This window comes from Aspergillus clavatus, genomic scaffold (assembly GCF_000002715.2).
Source record: "Aspergillus clavatus NRRL 1 1099423829792 genomic scaffold, whole genome shotgun sequence".
Lineage (NCBI taxonomy): Eukaryota > Fungi > Ascomycota > Eurotiomycetes > Eurotiales > Aspergillaceae > Aspergillus > Aspergillus clavatus.
The window spans coordinates 359,920-374,830 of NW_001517107.1; the positions used below are offsets into that span (position 1 = coordinate 359,920).

General features: G+C 51.8%; 6 protein-coding genes across 6 annotated transcripts, besides 1 other annotated feature; 4 read left to right on the plus strand and 2 right to left on the minus strand.

Annotated features, from left to right (window-relative positions):
- Positions 1–42: 42 nt before the first annotated feature.
- Positions 43–1,544, plus strand: ACLA_043760 (Zn(II)2Cys6 transcription factor; the record flags this gene model as incomplete). The annotated part of the gene is made up of 2 exons (XM_001275081.1): positions 43–99; positions 207–1,544. The coding sequence occupies 2 exons, from the start codon at positions 43–45 to the stop codon at positions 1,542–1,544; spliced, it is 1,395 nt and encodes a 464-aa protein (XP_001275082.1).
- Positions 1,487–1,510: a microsatellite.
- A 1,428-nt stretch (positions 1,545–2,972) lies between the features above and the next one.
- Positions 2,973–4,484, plus strand: ACLA_043770 (uncharacterized protein; the record flags this gene model as incomplete). The annotated part of the gene is made up of 1 exon (XM_001275082.1): positions 2,973–4,484. The coding sequence occupies one exon, from the start codon at positions 2,973–2,975 to the stop codon at positions 4,482–4,484; it is 1,512 nt and encodes a 503-aa protein (XP_001275083.1).
- Positions 4,485–5,477: 993 nt separating this feature from the next.
- ACLA_043780 (HET domain protein) lies at positions 5,478–7,817 on the plus strand (the record flags this gene model as incomplete). Its single annotated transcript, XM_001275083.1, has 1 exon — positions 5,478–7,817. One exon carries the CDS (start codon positions 5,478–5,480, stop codon positions 7,815–7,817), a length of 2,340 nt encoding a protein of 779 aa, XP_001275084.1.
- A 170-nt stretch (positions 7,818–7,987) lies between these two features.
- ACLA_043790 (uncharacterized protein) lies at positions 7,988–8,485 on the plus strand (the record flags this gene model as incomplete). The annotated part of the gene is made up of 3 exons (XM_001275084.1): positions 7,988–7,993; positions 8,181–8,365; positions 8,425–8,485. 3 exons carry the CDS (start codon positions 7,988–7,990, stop codon positions 8,483–8,485), a joined length of 252 nt encoding a protein of 83 aa, XP_001275085.1.
- Positions 8,486–10,068: 1,583 nt separating this feature from the next.
- On the minus strand, positions 10,069–11,157 carry ACLA_043800 (uncharacterized protein; the record flags this gene model as incomplete). The annotated part of the gene is made up of 1 exon (XM_001275085.1): positions 10,069–11,157. One exon carries the CDS (start codon positions 11,155–11,157, stop codon positions 10,069–10,071), a length of 1,089 nt encoding a protein of 362 aa, XP_001275086.1.
- A 463-nt stretch (positions 11,158–11,620) lies between these two features.
- ACLA_043810 (Ankyrin repeat protein) lies at positions 11,621–13,519 on the minus strand (the record flags this gene model as incomplete). Its single annotated transcript, XM_001275086.1, has 4 exons — positions 11,621–12,252; positions 12,328–12,777; positions 12,835–13,206; positions 13,261–13,519. 4 exons carry the CDS (start codon positions 13,517–13,519, stop codon positions 11,621–11,623), a joined length of 1,713 nt encoding a protein of 570 aa, XP_001275087.1.
- Positions 13,520–14,911: the final 1,392 nt, after the last annotated feature.

Consider the following 14,911-nt stretch of genomic DNA (forward strand, 5'->3'; position numbering starts at 1 on the left):
CTGCATAGAGATATATAAAACCTCTCTAGCCGTTACACCCAGATGGTTGGTGTGCCGCGCAGCGAAGGCTGTGGCACATGCATCAAGCGGCGGGTCAAGGTGGGTTCCCCCTGCTTTTAGTTGCATATCCATGTGGTCGCAACTCGCAAATATCTAATAGTGGCCGAGTCGCAACGTCATGACTTTCTAATTCGAGCAAGCTACAGTGCGACCAAGAGCGGCCGGCATGTCGTCGCTGTCGCGATCGGAACATCGAGTGTGCGGGCTACCAGCGGCGGTTGAGATTCTACCATCAGACCCCTGCTTCCATTAGCGGTCGCAAACGGAAGGAAACCGGTTTACCGAGAGCAAAAGACCAGGATATTCGAGCGGTTGCATTGGCTACGCGAGTCATTACCGCGCGAGCGGGCATGGATAATCTCCTGGCGCCCAGTCTGGCGAGCGCGGCGGCCGACCTCCAGATGAAGGAGGTTTTCCATTCCTTCATAATGGCTTGCTTCCCCGGCCTGTTCTGCGCGTGGAGAAACCGCGTCCAGCTCAACTGGCTGGATTTCGTCCGGCATCATCTCGACACGTCGTCGCACGCGCTGATCTGGAGTATCCGCAGCCTGAGCACATGGCATCTGGGCCAGTCGCAGCAGAACCAGGACGTCATCCTGAGTAGCCGACACATGTACGGTCGCGGGCTGCGCCATTTGATCCAGTCGCTGCGGGACCCCCGCCGCGCCACATCGAACTGGACCCTCATGGCGGCCATCCACCTGGGCATCTACGAGATGCTCCATGGCCTCGGCGACAAATCGTGGCTCGTGCACTCGCGCGGCATCGCAAAGCTATTCCACCTGCGCGGACCAGACGCCCACCGCGACGGATTTGGACGCACGCTGCTGGTCGCGTACCGCGCGTTCCTAGTGGCCGACGCCTTCGTCTGCCAGGAGCCGTGCTTCCTCGCCGAGCACGGATGGCGCTCCGTGATGCACGAGTTCGTGGCGGCGGAGCGCCGCGACGGGAAGAGCTCGCGGCTCGGCGAGACCATCGAGTTCGCGTTCAACGAAATCGTCCTGTGTCCAGGGCTGTTTGTTCAGACGCGCGACTTGGTTGCGGCGCGGGATGCGTCAGAGATTCTGCAGGAGTCGCTGGTTGCGCAGATCACGCGGAGCCGCGACCGGCTCTGCGATCTTGAGGGCCAGATGGGGCCGCTGCTCGGGGAGCAGAAGGGTATGATCGAGCAACGAGATGATCTGATGGGTCTTATTCCGGCTGAGGTTGTGAGCAAGGTCGCGCAGTTGTCTTATCAGGGCATACGATCGGCGATTGCCATGCTCAATCAGCTACTCATCGTCCTGGAAGCGGCGAGGGGCAGGACAGCGCTGGATTCGTCATCAAACTCGATAGATTGCCCCTGGAAGTTATCGATAGAGGCGGAGCCCTTGATCGGAATACAAATTCAGCGGCCAATTCCTGAAGGCCATGAGGGTGATTCCCAGGACCAGTTGGACCAGTTGGACCAGCTCGCGTTGTCAATGGGCATGATGCGGACCTGACTGCCAAAGTATGCTTAATGAACTGATCATACCCCTCTTATCTAGCCAACGGCGTCAGATTCACCAAGCTACACTGGTAACACATTGACAACCCAGCCGAACTTTCACTTCTCATATCAACGATGAGAGCCACTACCCATTGGCAATCGACCAATGCTGCTCCCCTAGCATCAAGGAGCCAGAATGCCGAGTGAGGTTCTTGATGGTTGGAATTGTCTTTATGGGAACAAGATGACCCGAAAACACCAATTCGAATTAGAAAGTTGGACACTGCGTCGACTATACAAGATAAGACCCCGATTGCTGGGTCATGAGAACACATGTCTCTCCAATGAGCGGTTTTGGCACGTACGCAGCTCTGTCACACGGCCGGAACATGAATAACTGATCTACAATCCCCCTTCCCACATAGCCTACAACTTTGTCGCTAAAGCTGCCTCAGCCGACGCCAACGAAGCAGGATCGATCTACTAGGGGGAGGGGGGAAGAATGCAAAATCACCACCTATCATCTCCTGTGGTGGATAAGGAAACACTTGAGATGGGACAGTGAGTGTTTGCAGATACCTCCACATGATGAGGGAAAGCTGTGTGCGATTGGATGAACCGTCTGGTGTGACACCGGACGAGTATCTCTTCAAAGCCACAGGGAAACTCGGCTCTACGAGGACTGAATATGAGATTGTCGCCCGGCTTTAATGCATGGGACATCTTCACTGCCCGCAGGGCTGTTTCTGTGTCAATACTGCGAGCTGACGGGCAACCCCAGGGTAGATGAGAGCAAGTTCGATCTGTTAATGGCGAGCTTGTTTATGGATAGAATGGCTGTTGTCCAGGGGCCTTGATGGCGATATGCTGGATGTATTTACAAGACATTATCCGAGGTCCTGGCTTGTTCTCTGCACGAAGTCTTCTGATATAGATTTCTGACGTCCTAGAGACGATACTAAGAAAAGCTCATCGCTCACATGATACCTGGGCCTCGGTCTCTGTCTGACAATGCGATTATATATCCATACAAAACTGAGATAGGAATCTTCGTAGCCGTGGTTCAATGAGACACGGAATACACCAAACTCAGGTTCAACAGCAATCATAAGCTCTACTTAAAACGACGCGGAATTCTCGGAGTCGAGACAAAGCGGATGTTCGCTGCTGAGTATGTTGCCAAATCGGGAAAGTATGTCCATCGCCGAGGTTTTCCCGCTGATGTGGTGATTCTCTGACAAGCATGAAGCTCGTTCGTATTTCCTCCCCGTGATCTTCAGCTTGGACTATGCCATTGATGATGCGGGATTTCGGTCCGGATGGCAACAGCATCGAATATAGATGGATGCGCCGAGACATATATTCGGATAGAACTCGACCGCATTGCCTGGGCAGTATCTGACGATCAAACTGTCAACATCTACATTCATCATCATACAACATGTCCAGCTCAGACTACCGGTGGGAGGAAGTCAGTCCTGGGCGCTGGGAAAGGGACATCGATGAGGTGGAACAGTTCTACACCTCTCTGGCAAAGGCGTATGAAGGCTCCGGACGAACCTACTTCGCCATCACCGGCTTCATCTCGTTTTCGGTCGAGACCAAGGACGGTGTTTCTGCACAGGATACAGCAGGCAGGGTTGAAGATGCGCTACGCAAAGCATGGATTCATTTACGGTACGACCATCCCACCATCGGGTCACGGGTGGAATGGAATCCCGGGCAACAGCGGTGCAAGAAGATATATGAGACGCTATCGGGTCCTCGTGTGAATGCGTGGCTGCAATCCACCTTTCAGATCGTTCCTAATACTACCTCCGGACTGGAATGGTGTAATTCCGATCCGCCAGTACCAAAGCTGCCGACTCTCTTTCTGATCTGGGGTCCGGCAGCAGACGGACGCATCGAGGGAGACCTTGTTCTGCGATCACCCCACGACATCATCGACGGAGTCGGAGCGCTGATGCTTTTCGACAACCTATTTACACACGCCGCGAGCGCATACAAGCAAGGACCGGAATACGTCCTCCCCCAATTCGGGCCAGAGTTCGCCAACCTGAGCCCCCCGTTTCGTGTTGCAGCTGGTCTCCGGCCAAGCATGCCTGCAGATCAGAGAGAGCGGTTCGAGACAATGATGGCGTATAACGCGTTCATGAAACAGGACCGCATTGAGATAGCTACCATGCCGTATAAGAAAGGGGAACAGCTACCGGGAAAACACCAGCGAGTCGCCCTGACTCTCTCGACTGACCAGACGACAAAGCTCCTAGCCGCCTGCCGACGCACAGGTCTGAGCGTCACGCATGCATATCATGCCGCGATAGCGCTGGCCGTGCGTGATCTCCAAGAACGACGCGAACAGGAACGCCTGGTCCGATATATCAATTATTCCTTGATTAACGAGCGTGCGCATTGCTTGCCGCCGTACGACACCCGTCTCCATGCCGCAGCGGTTTACCACTCCGTGTCCTGCAAGTCGCTCGTCATTGATACCAAGGTCCCGAGCATACTGGCCAGCCCAGCCGACCCGAACCCAAATAGGGAGGAGTACGGGAAGATTGCTAAGACTGTCAAGGACTTCTACCTGGAGATCCGGAATGACTACGACCACATCCAGATGATTCCGGCCTGGTTCGCTAACAATACCATCCCCTACCCGCAGGGTGACGGCGCCCCCCCTGTCCCAGAGCCGAACCACAGTCCCTCCGTCTCAATATCTAGCTTGGGAGTAGTGGATAAAGTCATTAGTCCATCGCAGGGGGCGTTCGAGCTGGAGAATCCTTGGGTCACTGGGGAGGAGTTAGGAACCGGCCTTGGATTGTTCCTGGGAACCTGGAAGGGACAGCTGACCTCGAGCGCGGCGTATAACGATGCGTGGCATGACAGGGATGAGGTGATGGAGTTTATACAACGATGTAATAGCATCATGATGCAGGGGCTTGGGGTACTCTGAGAGGCAGGGTAAGGGGTGCAACGATGCTACCGACAGGAAGGGTTGGTTGGTAGACGTATGTGTTTCAATGGTGCTAAAGAACCAAAAGGCCAAATAGACGACCTGCTCCTCTGTCACTGCCAACCTTCAACCTCATTTTATGGATAGCCAGAAACATAGTTCTCACAACGGCAGCAGCAGCCTCTATACAAATCTTTCTTTTACAGCCCCAAGTACATACGACCACAGGGTGTGGAGAACAGGGCTTCCCGTCCGCTCAGCCGTACTTAAGCCACACGCCGGCCGGTTAGTAGTTGGGTGGGTGACCACCAGTGAATCCCGGCTGTTGTATGTTTTTGATGTCTTTTCTTTTTTGCTCCTGTATCTCTATTGACGTTAAGCGCGGTGTATAATGACGCGTGGCATGACAAGGACCAGATGGTGGTGTCTATACAACGATGTAATGGGCATCGTGGTACTGGGGCTCGGGGTAGAATGAGTCGAGTCGGGGTTGCGGTATATGGATTTCTCTTCCCTTTTCTTTGTGATGATGATGAAGAGAACATGAAACGAGACGTATGCGACACCACTAAAAACAGACTTCAACTATAAAACACTATTAGTTGGATGATTCTGGCTCGCGAACAAGCTGAGGAAGCGCTGTTGATGCCTGATATTCTTGGCAGTTGATCCTGCAAGCCTTGCGAGGAAGATGGTCAACTCAGCCTCGTCTTTCTTGTTTCTGGTCTCCAGAGGTTGATTATCAGTCATGGCAGGCCCCAGCAACAATATCTGTTATTGAGTATTTCACCATCTTTAAGATATCTTTGTGGACTTTGTCGCCTACAAGTTTGGATCTTGAAGCAGCAACAAAGCACTGAAGCCAAGGGGCATAGCCGAAGGGTACTTTGTGCTGCAGTATTATAGCACAACATTGACTCAATAATATCGGTTGGCCGCCTCAAACACCGCGTTGGACAGACAAGCTAACAGGCCACAGATTCGTAGCGCCCCATGAAACAAGAGACGAGCCGGAAAGGGGCCACGACCTCTAGCAGACCCACAATGGTAGGCTGGAGTGTATTACCTGGCGTGGGAGAAGGGAGATGCACACAATTTGAGGTCGTGGTGTCCGATGATGCTGGTTGTGCTGATGGAACGGACGAGTCCACGTCTCACCACCTGCATTCTCCTGCTCCCTTGAAAGTCGTGAAGCACACTGCCCAAGGGGGCGTCTACACAACAATTGCAGGTGCGAGCTTTAAACTCGGCAACAAAACGCTCGACATTGTTTTACGCGCCCATGATGGCGCCGAGTGGTCCACAAGTATGGTAGTAGCTGGCGAGCGGTTACTCGTTCCAGCGCAACAAGAGAAACTGGCTGAGCTCTTCATTGCACTGAGTGCGATATGCAATATGGAGACCAGAATACCTGCGAATATGGGTCTGAGTGCGGAGGGCCTTAAGAGTCAGACATGTGCAGCTCCCTTCTGCGACATTAATGGTCTTGTATGCACCCATGATACCATGGCAGACAGCCAGATTGATAAAGAACACGAAGACCAGGAGGAAAGCACCTATCCTTCCGTTATCAGCTATACAGACAATGAACAGCTCTGGATTGACGGAGCACCACAGAGCTCAGCCGCAATGATGGACCTATTAACCAATCTTGTCGCAAAATATACAATCCGCATCGCAGACACCTGCCACGCCCAGGATGCAGACAGAAAAATTCTTCTATCCGACAACATAATCTGGTGGTTGGACGAGACCACCGAAGAGCTGCCGCAACGGAAACACGACAAACCAGCGAATTGGGGAGGTTTTCAGGACATGTGGCGGAACCATAAGAATCTAAGGGAGTCCAAAAAGAGAGCAGCAGTTGTAGTCGAGACGGAAGCTCGACCGGTCCATGGCTCGGTCATCAAGTTTGCTCAAGCAGGCGAACCCGACAGAAGCGCAATGAACCCTTTGAGGCTGGTACAAGTTCAGACACGAGAAGTAATCAGAACAGTGGGGCTGGAGAAGAAACGCTATGCTATCATTTCGTACACGTGGAGCCAGTTCACTAAAGAGGAGTTGCTGGAATGGGCCACAGCACGAGCAGCGAAGCTGGGATACGAGTATATCTGGATCGACCAATACTGCATTGACCAGACGGACAAGAAGGAGAAGAACGGGGAAATTAAGCGCATGAGAGACTACTACAAGAACGCGGCACAGGTTCTGGTGCTTCTGCCTGACGTGACAAGCCTGGCGAGCTTTGATGTGGTCTCAACTGACCAGCTGATCCATGTGGATGCGGCTCTCAATGCGTCCAGGGACGTATTGAAGGAGATTGCATCCTGCCAGTGGCTGAAAAGAGTCTGGACCTTCCAAGAAGCATGGGTGGCGAGACAATGCGTGTTCTGCACACAAGAGCAGATGCTTGACGGCACGGTGATGGACAGCTTATCGGGCTTGCTCAAATACCAAGCTGTCAACAGACCCAAATTGATGTGCGTCGCCAGTAAGTCAATAGGGAACCCAGTGGTTGCAAATCCGAACACGGTTGTCTGGGATGGAGTCCTCCGGCAGCGTCAGACAGTCGTGGGATCGACGGACAGGTGGGCCTTGCAAAGCGGATTCAACGAATACGAGCCACCCCGACTCACGCTGGTTCAAGCTTGGGAAGCCTCGAAGGGAAGAGACACGATGAACGAAGAGGATAGGGTATACGCCCTCCTTTCCTCTGTCGAGGGTGGAGACAGAGTGAAGGTCGACCGTGGCCGGTCTCTGATGGATGTTATACAGGACTGTGTCGAGGCGGGCATTGTCGGCGCGGACCTACTGGCCGGCAATTCCCCCTCGACTGTGGCCGATAGATGCTGGATGCCAGATCTAACAGGATCAGGACCACAGCATCCGTTACGAGTTGCAGGCGCTGATGAAAGACAACAGCCATTAACCTGGCAAGGGGGCAGGGTGTCCGTGAAGGGCAAGATTTTCGGCTTTGCCGACCTATCCGCTTGGCTACGCATAGCCAAGATGAGGACTGAGGATGCCATCCAACAGTCTGAGGCGAGCGACCGGCCCTGGTTACAGTTCGCGAGCACCACGCGGCAGAAAACATGGACTACGAAAGACGTTGTGGGTTCTGATTTCTTTTTAGTACAGGCGATGCCGGGATCCATGCAGACTGTGCTGGTTGCTGGTAAGAAAAGATCAGACGGGTCGTTTCATAGGAGGAAAGGCCATATAGTCTGGCTCAAGGAGACAGGAGAAGAGTGGCTGCGTGACAGCCAGTCGGTAGAGGTTGGAGCATGGGGTCAGAAGGGACATCCATCTGCTCTCGCGTTTGAGATTAGTTGAAGGCCTGGTGAGCCAAAGTCCGCACGATGCTACCCTTAGCCATTTTGCCTTGTCGGTTGGCCTCGGTGAGGATATACCTTCTGTTGTAGAGACCGCGAACGGTATCCAAAATCTTAATCCGCAATGTAAGGCTGGCCAGATTGCGAGTAAATATCGCGTCATGTCAATGTATGGCAGTAAGTAGCAGCATGCGTAGCATTTAAAATCTCCTTTTCTTTCTTTCCATGACATTGAACACTTCCTGTTTGATTCAGTAGAGCTTCCTGCACACTTTCCTTCCCAGAACATATCCAAATTACAAAAATTTGGAATCTTAACTGATGGATGATTGACTGCTGACCATGGAAAATTCTTTTATTCAAGCGTCGATTCGAAGACGAGACGTCCGCCTTAGCAGAGCAGCTGGCGGAGATCGATCGCTACCCTCAGAACGATAAAGGCAGACATCGGGAGGATGTTCCTCTTGATCACAATAAGGCAACCGCTTTGTTCCAAGAAGAAGAGAAAGCAATGATCGATTATGTTGCTGGTCTGATGCTGTCGTCAATGTAGATGGCCCCACCATCGCGGCCTTCCAAGAGGAGAAAGCTCTGGCGAGCAACGATAGGCGTTTGGCAGAGATGCCTGCGGATTCTCCTACGATTGATGATATTGGCCGGGGCGAGTAAACGGACCATTGCGGCCCGTCCTCTCGAGACGATGCCTCTAGTATCGCAAGCCATCTGCTGCAGAATGATTTTGAGAAGCAGGATGGCGACGATGCTGGTCCCTCGATGACACATGCACAGAGGCAGGATGAGGCGATGAGAATACTGAAAGCTACAACGCAATGCTGCGTCTGCTATGAAAAGTTCTACCCTTATCAAATGGCCCGGCTGCAATGCACTTATCTTTACTGTAAAGACAAGACTGCCTTGTAAATCTCTTCATGAGAGCCACAAACGACCAGTCGCTCTTCCCACCGAGATGCTGCCGGGAGCCTATTCCGTTACTGCTTGTTCAGGAGCATATGAACAAGCAGGAATGAAGTGAGTTTCAAAGCGTGGAAATCGACACCACTACCACAGATCGAACGTACTGCAGCAATGTAAGATGAGGCAAGTGTATACCGCGAGACCAGATTACGGCAGACCAGGCGTATTGTGCATCTTGCGACTCATTCACGTGTACAATGTGCAAGAACGCCTTTCGCCACGATGGCTGTACCGAAGATTCTGCTTTCCAGGCCACTCTTTCCCTGGCTAGCAGCGAGGGTTGGCAACGTTGTTTCTCATGCCGGGCACTCGTGCAGCTCGGCATTGGGTGCTATCATATGACGTATGTGCATCCTGAGTGTCCTAGAGGGTCATTCCGCGACTGCTATAAATCATTGGCTGGTTGAATAGGTGCAAATGCAGGGCTGGATTCTGCTACCTCTGTGGTGCGAAATGGAAGTCTTGTTCCTGTGCGCGATGAACAGAGCGGCGGCTGTATACCAGAGCCGAGGAAATTGTTAACCGAAGCTCCTGAGCCCTTGGCAGTCGAAGAACGCCAATATCGTATTGTAGATATGCAGGACAATCTGAGAGAATCACGAGTGGGTACGTCAAGGACGTTTCGAGCGCATTTGGAACGACACTAGACACGGCTTAGAGTGTGAGGTGTGCGGAGCCCGTCACTGGAAATATATCCTTCGATGCCGCCGGAGTCATGTAGACGGAGTCGCATCTAGGTCATTGCTGGCGATGGGATGGTTGCTATCTTCTAATAGGGGCCAATGGCCACAACCATGGTCAATATACCAGCAGAAATGGACACATGTTGATGCGAATCTCATGGTAATAGTCACCATTCTTCCCCTATGTGATCTAATCTTTATCCCTATCCTAGACATAGAGGTATGAAAAACCAGCATCTTGGTGGGGAAGTATGAAATTCAATCCACCATATGTATCTTGACCATATATATCTAAATTGTGGAAAATTAACACTATACTTTTAAGCATACCCTCTCTAGGAACGACGTCTTTGACTCAATCGGTAGAAGCATTGCCTTATCTCAAGTCACCTTCCTCTGAAGGACAGGCATTGTATTTTCTCTGTGTCACCGCAAAAGAAAAAGAAAAAAAAAGGAAGAATATCTATACCAGGTGGAATGCTCGGTGCTTTGAATCAACACTACGAGTGTTGGATTGCAAAGGGGTCACACCAAAGCTGCACCCCAGAGGCAGCTGGTCACCATATACTGACCATGCTGAAAGAGACAGGCTCATCAGATCCGAACAGCAGCCACCTTCCCCGGCTCCTTAAACGATCCACCCACTGGAGCCATCAAGCCCCCGTTAGTGCCGACATACAGCGTCCTCCCATATCTATCCAACGCACAGCACGTCGGACCAGGAATGACCGTCGAGTTGACCCCGCCAGCAACCTCTACCACCTCTCCCTCCGGAGTAAACTTGACAATGCGATTCTCCGGATTCGTCGCAAAGTATGCAGTCCCGTCCGCTGCGATATCGAAATTATCCGGCGTGATCGCCGTTGTCAGCAGCTCATACTCACCAATTGCATGTGCATGTTCGTCGATTCGTACCCGGCGGTACTCCTTCCGCGTCACACTGACATAGTACACATATCCGTCGTGAACATGGATGCCGTTCAGGCCCATAGGCGGAGCCTTGGGCGCGGGGAGCATTGATTCATCCTCCAGCACGACCTCGTACTCGAGCGAGTCCAGATCAAGACGCCATATCTTGCCCTCGGGGCTGTCGGAGATAAGCAGGTATCGGTTCTCGCGGGTTTTGTAGAGCGTCGACGCGCCGAGCGCTTTTGCCTCGGGAATTCCCACTATCTTCTGAACGGAAGTGGGGACGTTGGTGTTGAGATCGAGTTTCCCGTCGCGCCACATATCTGGCGTCACCTCAAGCAGATCGTAGTTGTTGTCGGCGTTGAAGTCGAGTTCCCAAACGCTGTAGCTGCCCGGTTCTGCCGAGAAGGTCTTGAGGTCAAATGTACCAGCCACGACGGCGAAGACGTCGTTGTTGATCTCGGTGATGCCGAAGCAGGCTGTTATTTCGGGGTTGTCTGTTGCGAAGGAGTAGACTAGCGATCCGGTGTTGGTGGTTGGGTCGACGGACCAGACCTCAGGGACATCGATACGAGTAAGCAGCAGCGTGCCGTCGCAGCGAACAACGATGTTGTCGATGAAGGAGCCATTTTCGGGGAATTGGAAGACGGTTTGAACGGAGGGCGTTTGGGTGTTGGTTTTATGGGGAGTGAATTCTGGAAGGTGGAAGGCGAAAGTTGATGTCGCAAGTGAAGCCAGGGTGAGGGCCTGGGAAAGCCACGGGATGTACATCATAATGGTAATCGTTGAAGAGAAAGAGAGTCGTGGAAGAGGCTTGGCTCTGGTATTTCTCTATTTATAACCAAAACAACGAGGGCGATCTTTTTCTGTATGCGGGGTGCTCCTGCATTCCAGAGATGATAGCAGTAGTATGACAGTCTATGAATATACCTGCATTCATCATGTCAGCAATACCATCAGTTCGGTCTGGAATGCATGGCATAGCGTGTGAGAGGCGTCATCAAGAATGACCGTCTTCATTGCATGAAACAATTGCTTTGATACAACCCTAACTCGAACGAATAAGCTCCATACACCCGTCAACCCCATCGACATCAACGAAATCCTCGGCATCCTCAAGAACTGTTCACCGGATGTCGCGCTCGACAGAGCAGCAACAATCCCATCACGAGTCGTGATGCTCACCTCTCCCAGCGTTTGTTCTCTTCACTTACACTATTTGACATAAGCAGATATACTAGTTGTCATAAAAACCACGAGGATCGACCGCGATGAGAGCAAGGCTGAGCAGGAAAAGCCACCCATATCGACGCAAAAGCAAAGACCATTCCACTGTACTACTCATGCTCGGCCCAAGACGAGCATTGAGAGCGGGTCGTGGAGGTATTTGCTTACATTGGGTGCTTTGCCCAATGGGATGTTTCCGGGGGCGAAGTACGTCCTCGGCCTTGATACGCACTTCCTTGATGTTATTTAGCAACTGTTGCCGTACCCCAATCCGTAGATTGTAAATATGGGCTCCAGCTTCGATAAGATAGGTTACAAGGCCCCAATCCCCTTTTTGAATGGCTACAGAAAGAGGTGTGTCGCCATCGACATCTGGGAAATCAACATCAAAGCCGTACTCGATCAGCAATCTGGCGATACCTTTGCTCTTTGCCACGTGCAGGGGCGTGAGTCCATCTTTGGTTGTGCAAGGAGGAGGCACCTGGCCGCTTTGAAGAAGCATTCGCACAATTTCGAGCGACCCTTTTGAGGCTGCGATGTGCAAGAGGGTACAGCCATCGGTTCTGCGCTGGCCATTGAGATCAGACCCGCCAGCTTTAATAGCGGTTTCAATCAGACTCCAGCGACCAGAACAAGCCAAAGCTAAAATCTGTGCGTTCCTGTCGTGCCTCGTTCTGGAGATATATGGCTTGAGCTGGCGGCATCTATCTTCCATACTTGCTACAACGTCGTCCCGTCCAAGATCAATCGCTAGCTCGTAGGGGGTCAAATGGTTGTTCGCAGGGGCGCCGGGATCTGCACCTAGGCTGAGCAATATTTCCATCACCTCCATCGGATGCCGACTCTGGAATGCATAGTGGAGAGGTGCGAGCCCACTCTTGTCCGGTGCATCGATGCTGTACCCCCGGCACTTCTCTGACATCGCGTCATGCAGAAGTGGAATTATCTGTCGATTTCCCCTGTGGCTTGCCAAGTGCATGAGGCCTGGATGGAGGATAATACGATGATATTGTAGAAGCGCATTCGCATTATCGACCTGATTGTGCCATATGGCAAGCCCCAGAACAGTTCGGCCGGAATAATCGCTTAGGTTCGGGTCCGCGCCGTGATCGAGAAGAAGCAGAAGAATCTTTTTGGCGATGCCCGACATCAATGACGGATGACAACCTATGAGCCAACGAGGTTTTCTTCGACAGGCAGAGACAACATATGACAGCGCCGTACATCCCCTCGAGTCCTGGGCATTGATGTCGATGGAATCTACCTTCAATAATCTTTCGACGATTTTATGGTCCAGCAGTTCGATAGCCAGCATAAGTGCCGTCGAGGCTCGTGCATCAAGCCTAGCATTGATGCTGAGCTTCTCTGTTTCTAGTAGAGCATCGAGTATTCCCATGGGATTATGAGTTTCCGATATAAAGCTGGTTCCCGCAAGTGGCAGTCCGCAGATGACATCTGCCAGTGTGACATCCTCAACTGCTGCATTGAGTTGCAACAGCTCCTGGACGGCCTCAACGTTTCCTTGCACACAGGCATATCTTAGAGGTGTCCGTTTACCTCTTGGCTCGGATGCGTTGATATCGTACCCGCTACAACCTAGCGTTCTGATCAACCCAGCCAGGCCGAACCAAGCACATATGTGAAGTATACCCACATCTTCGTGAATCCATTCAGCCGAGTCGAGGGAGCAGAGCGATGCGTAGGCCTTTAATGCCTCCTTTATATGCAGCCGGTTTTTCAGGAACTGACCCGCCCGCACTTCGATCATTCCATCACCACCCGCACATGCCTCTCTCACATGTTCTCCCCAGTGTTGCACGGCATAAGACAGAAAGGGCCAGTTCTCGATCTTTTTGTAGTGCGCCGAGACCTCCTGGTGTTGGAGGTATTTCAGACACAGATTGGCCATCGTGGAATGTGGGTTCCTCAATTTCTCATAATCGCAGTTATGCAAAACCTCGTCAATCGTCCCATGGAAAAAGCGAACAAATGAGTGCGCCGCATCCCCTTTGTCAACCGTAAGGAGACCATTTGTCGCCTTCAGTATGGAGGTTCGGTGATTTTCGTTCCAACCCATGGCCAGAGGGGTGTTCCTATTGAGTGCCAATGCATTCTGCAATTCGTTGATTGTCAAGGACCGACTGGCGCAAGCGACTAAGCAAAGGGCCACCATTGCCTCATCACGTTCAATATAAGTCGGATAAGCCAAAATATTCCCGATTTTTTCGTTGCAATATTCTTTCAGAATTTGAATGGGAATGGTGCTCACTCTTTCAAAAAGTTCCTCGTCTTTTTGCAACTCATGCTCAGGCTCAAGCAGGTTCTCCATCCAGGATCTGGCAATAACGAAATTTCCCTCTGCCTTGGTGGCTACTGCACTAACCACCTCTTCTAGTACCTCGGGCTTCCGGTACAAATACCGTACAACTCCAGAGGGGTCGTATTTTGGCCACGGATGTTGACGCGGGTCTCTCTGATCTTCACCTTTTTCCACCCTTTCCCGAAGTATATCCCGGCAATACATGCTGATTTCGTTGTGGGATGCGAGGATCTCTTTATACACTGTGCTGTAGACCTCGTTGGATGTGTGATTGTTGGGGCAAGTCCTGCCTGCATCTCTGCATCTCAGGCACAGGTCATAGTTCTTCCCATTGCAGAGACAATTAAAATAGATCAACCCCTCCAGGTTACAGTTGTCGCACCGGATTATCATGGCTATTTCCCGGTACCCCATGGAGGTGGTTAGCAGGCTCAGTCTATCCCTGCGGGCTAAAAGACGCAGTGGGTAATCTTTAGCCACAGCTGACACCTCAGGATCGCATTGGTTCACCCCGTCGACGATGAGATAAGTTCTCTGGTAGCGACTGAGCAGTTCCTCGAAAGTATCCTTCATCACATCCTCACTCGGGGATGCTTGTGTTCCATAATTGTCATACTCGTTGCTGAGTTTCGAGGGTATGTCGGCAGCCGAGTCGAACTCGATGAGCTGCCTCAGGAGGCTACCCAGTACGCTTTTGGGAGTTTGCTCTTTTCGTTTATTTTCATTGAGGTAAATGTATAGAACCGGGCATGACGGGAGGGTTTTTTGAAGGTATTCCACGATTCTAGCGCAAAGGTACGTCTAGTGAATCGGTATGTTAGTATCGGATATTTCGATGCCCTGCCTGCGGCCACCTTACTTTTCCGCTGCCAGCTGCCCCATAGCATCGAAGCTGCCAGGGACTACCTTCCATCCACTGCACGAATTCTTGAGACTTTAAAAGCCATTGTCCAGTTTCAACGCTATTCCTCAACTTGTTCT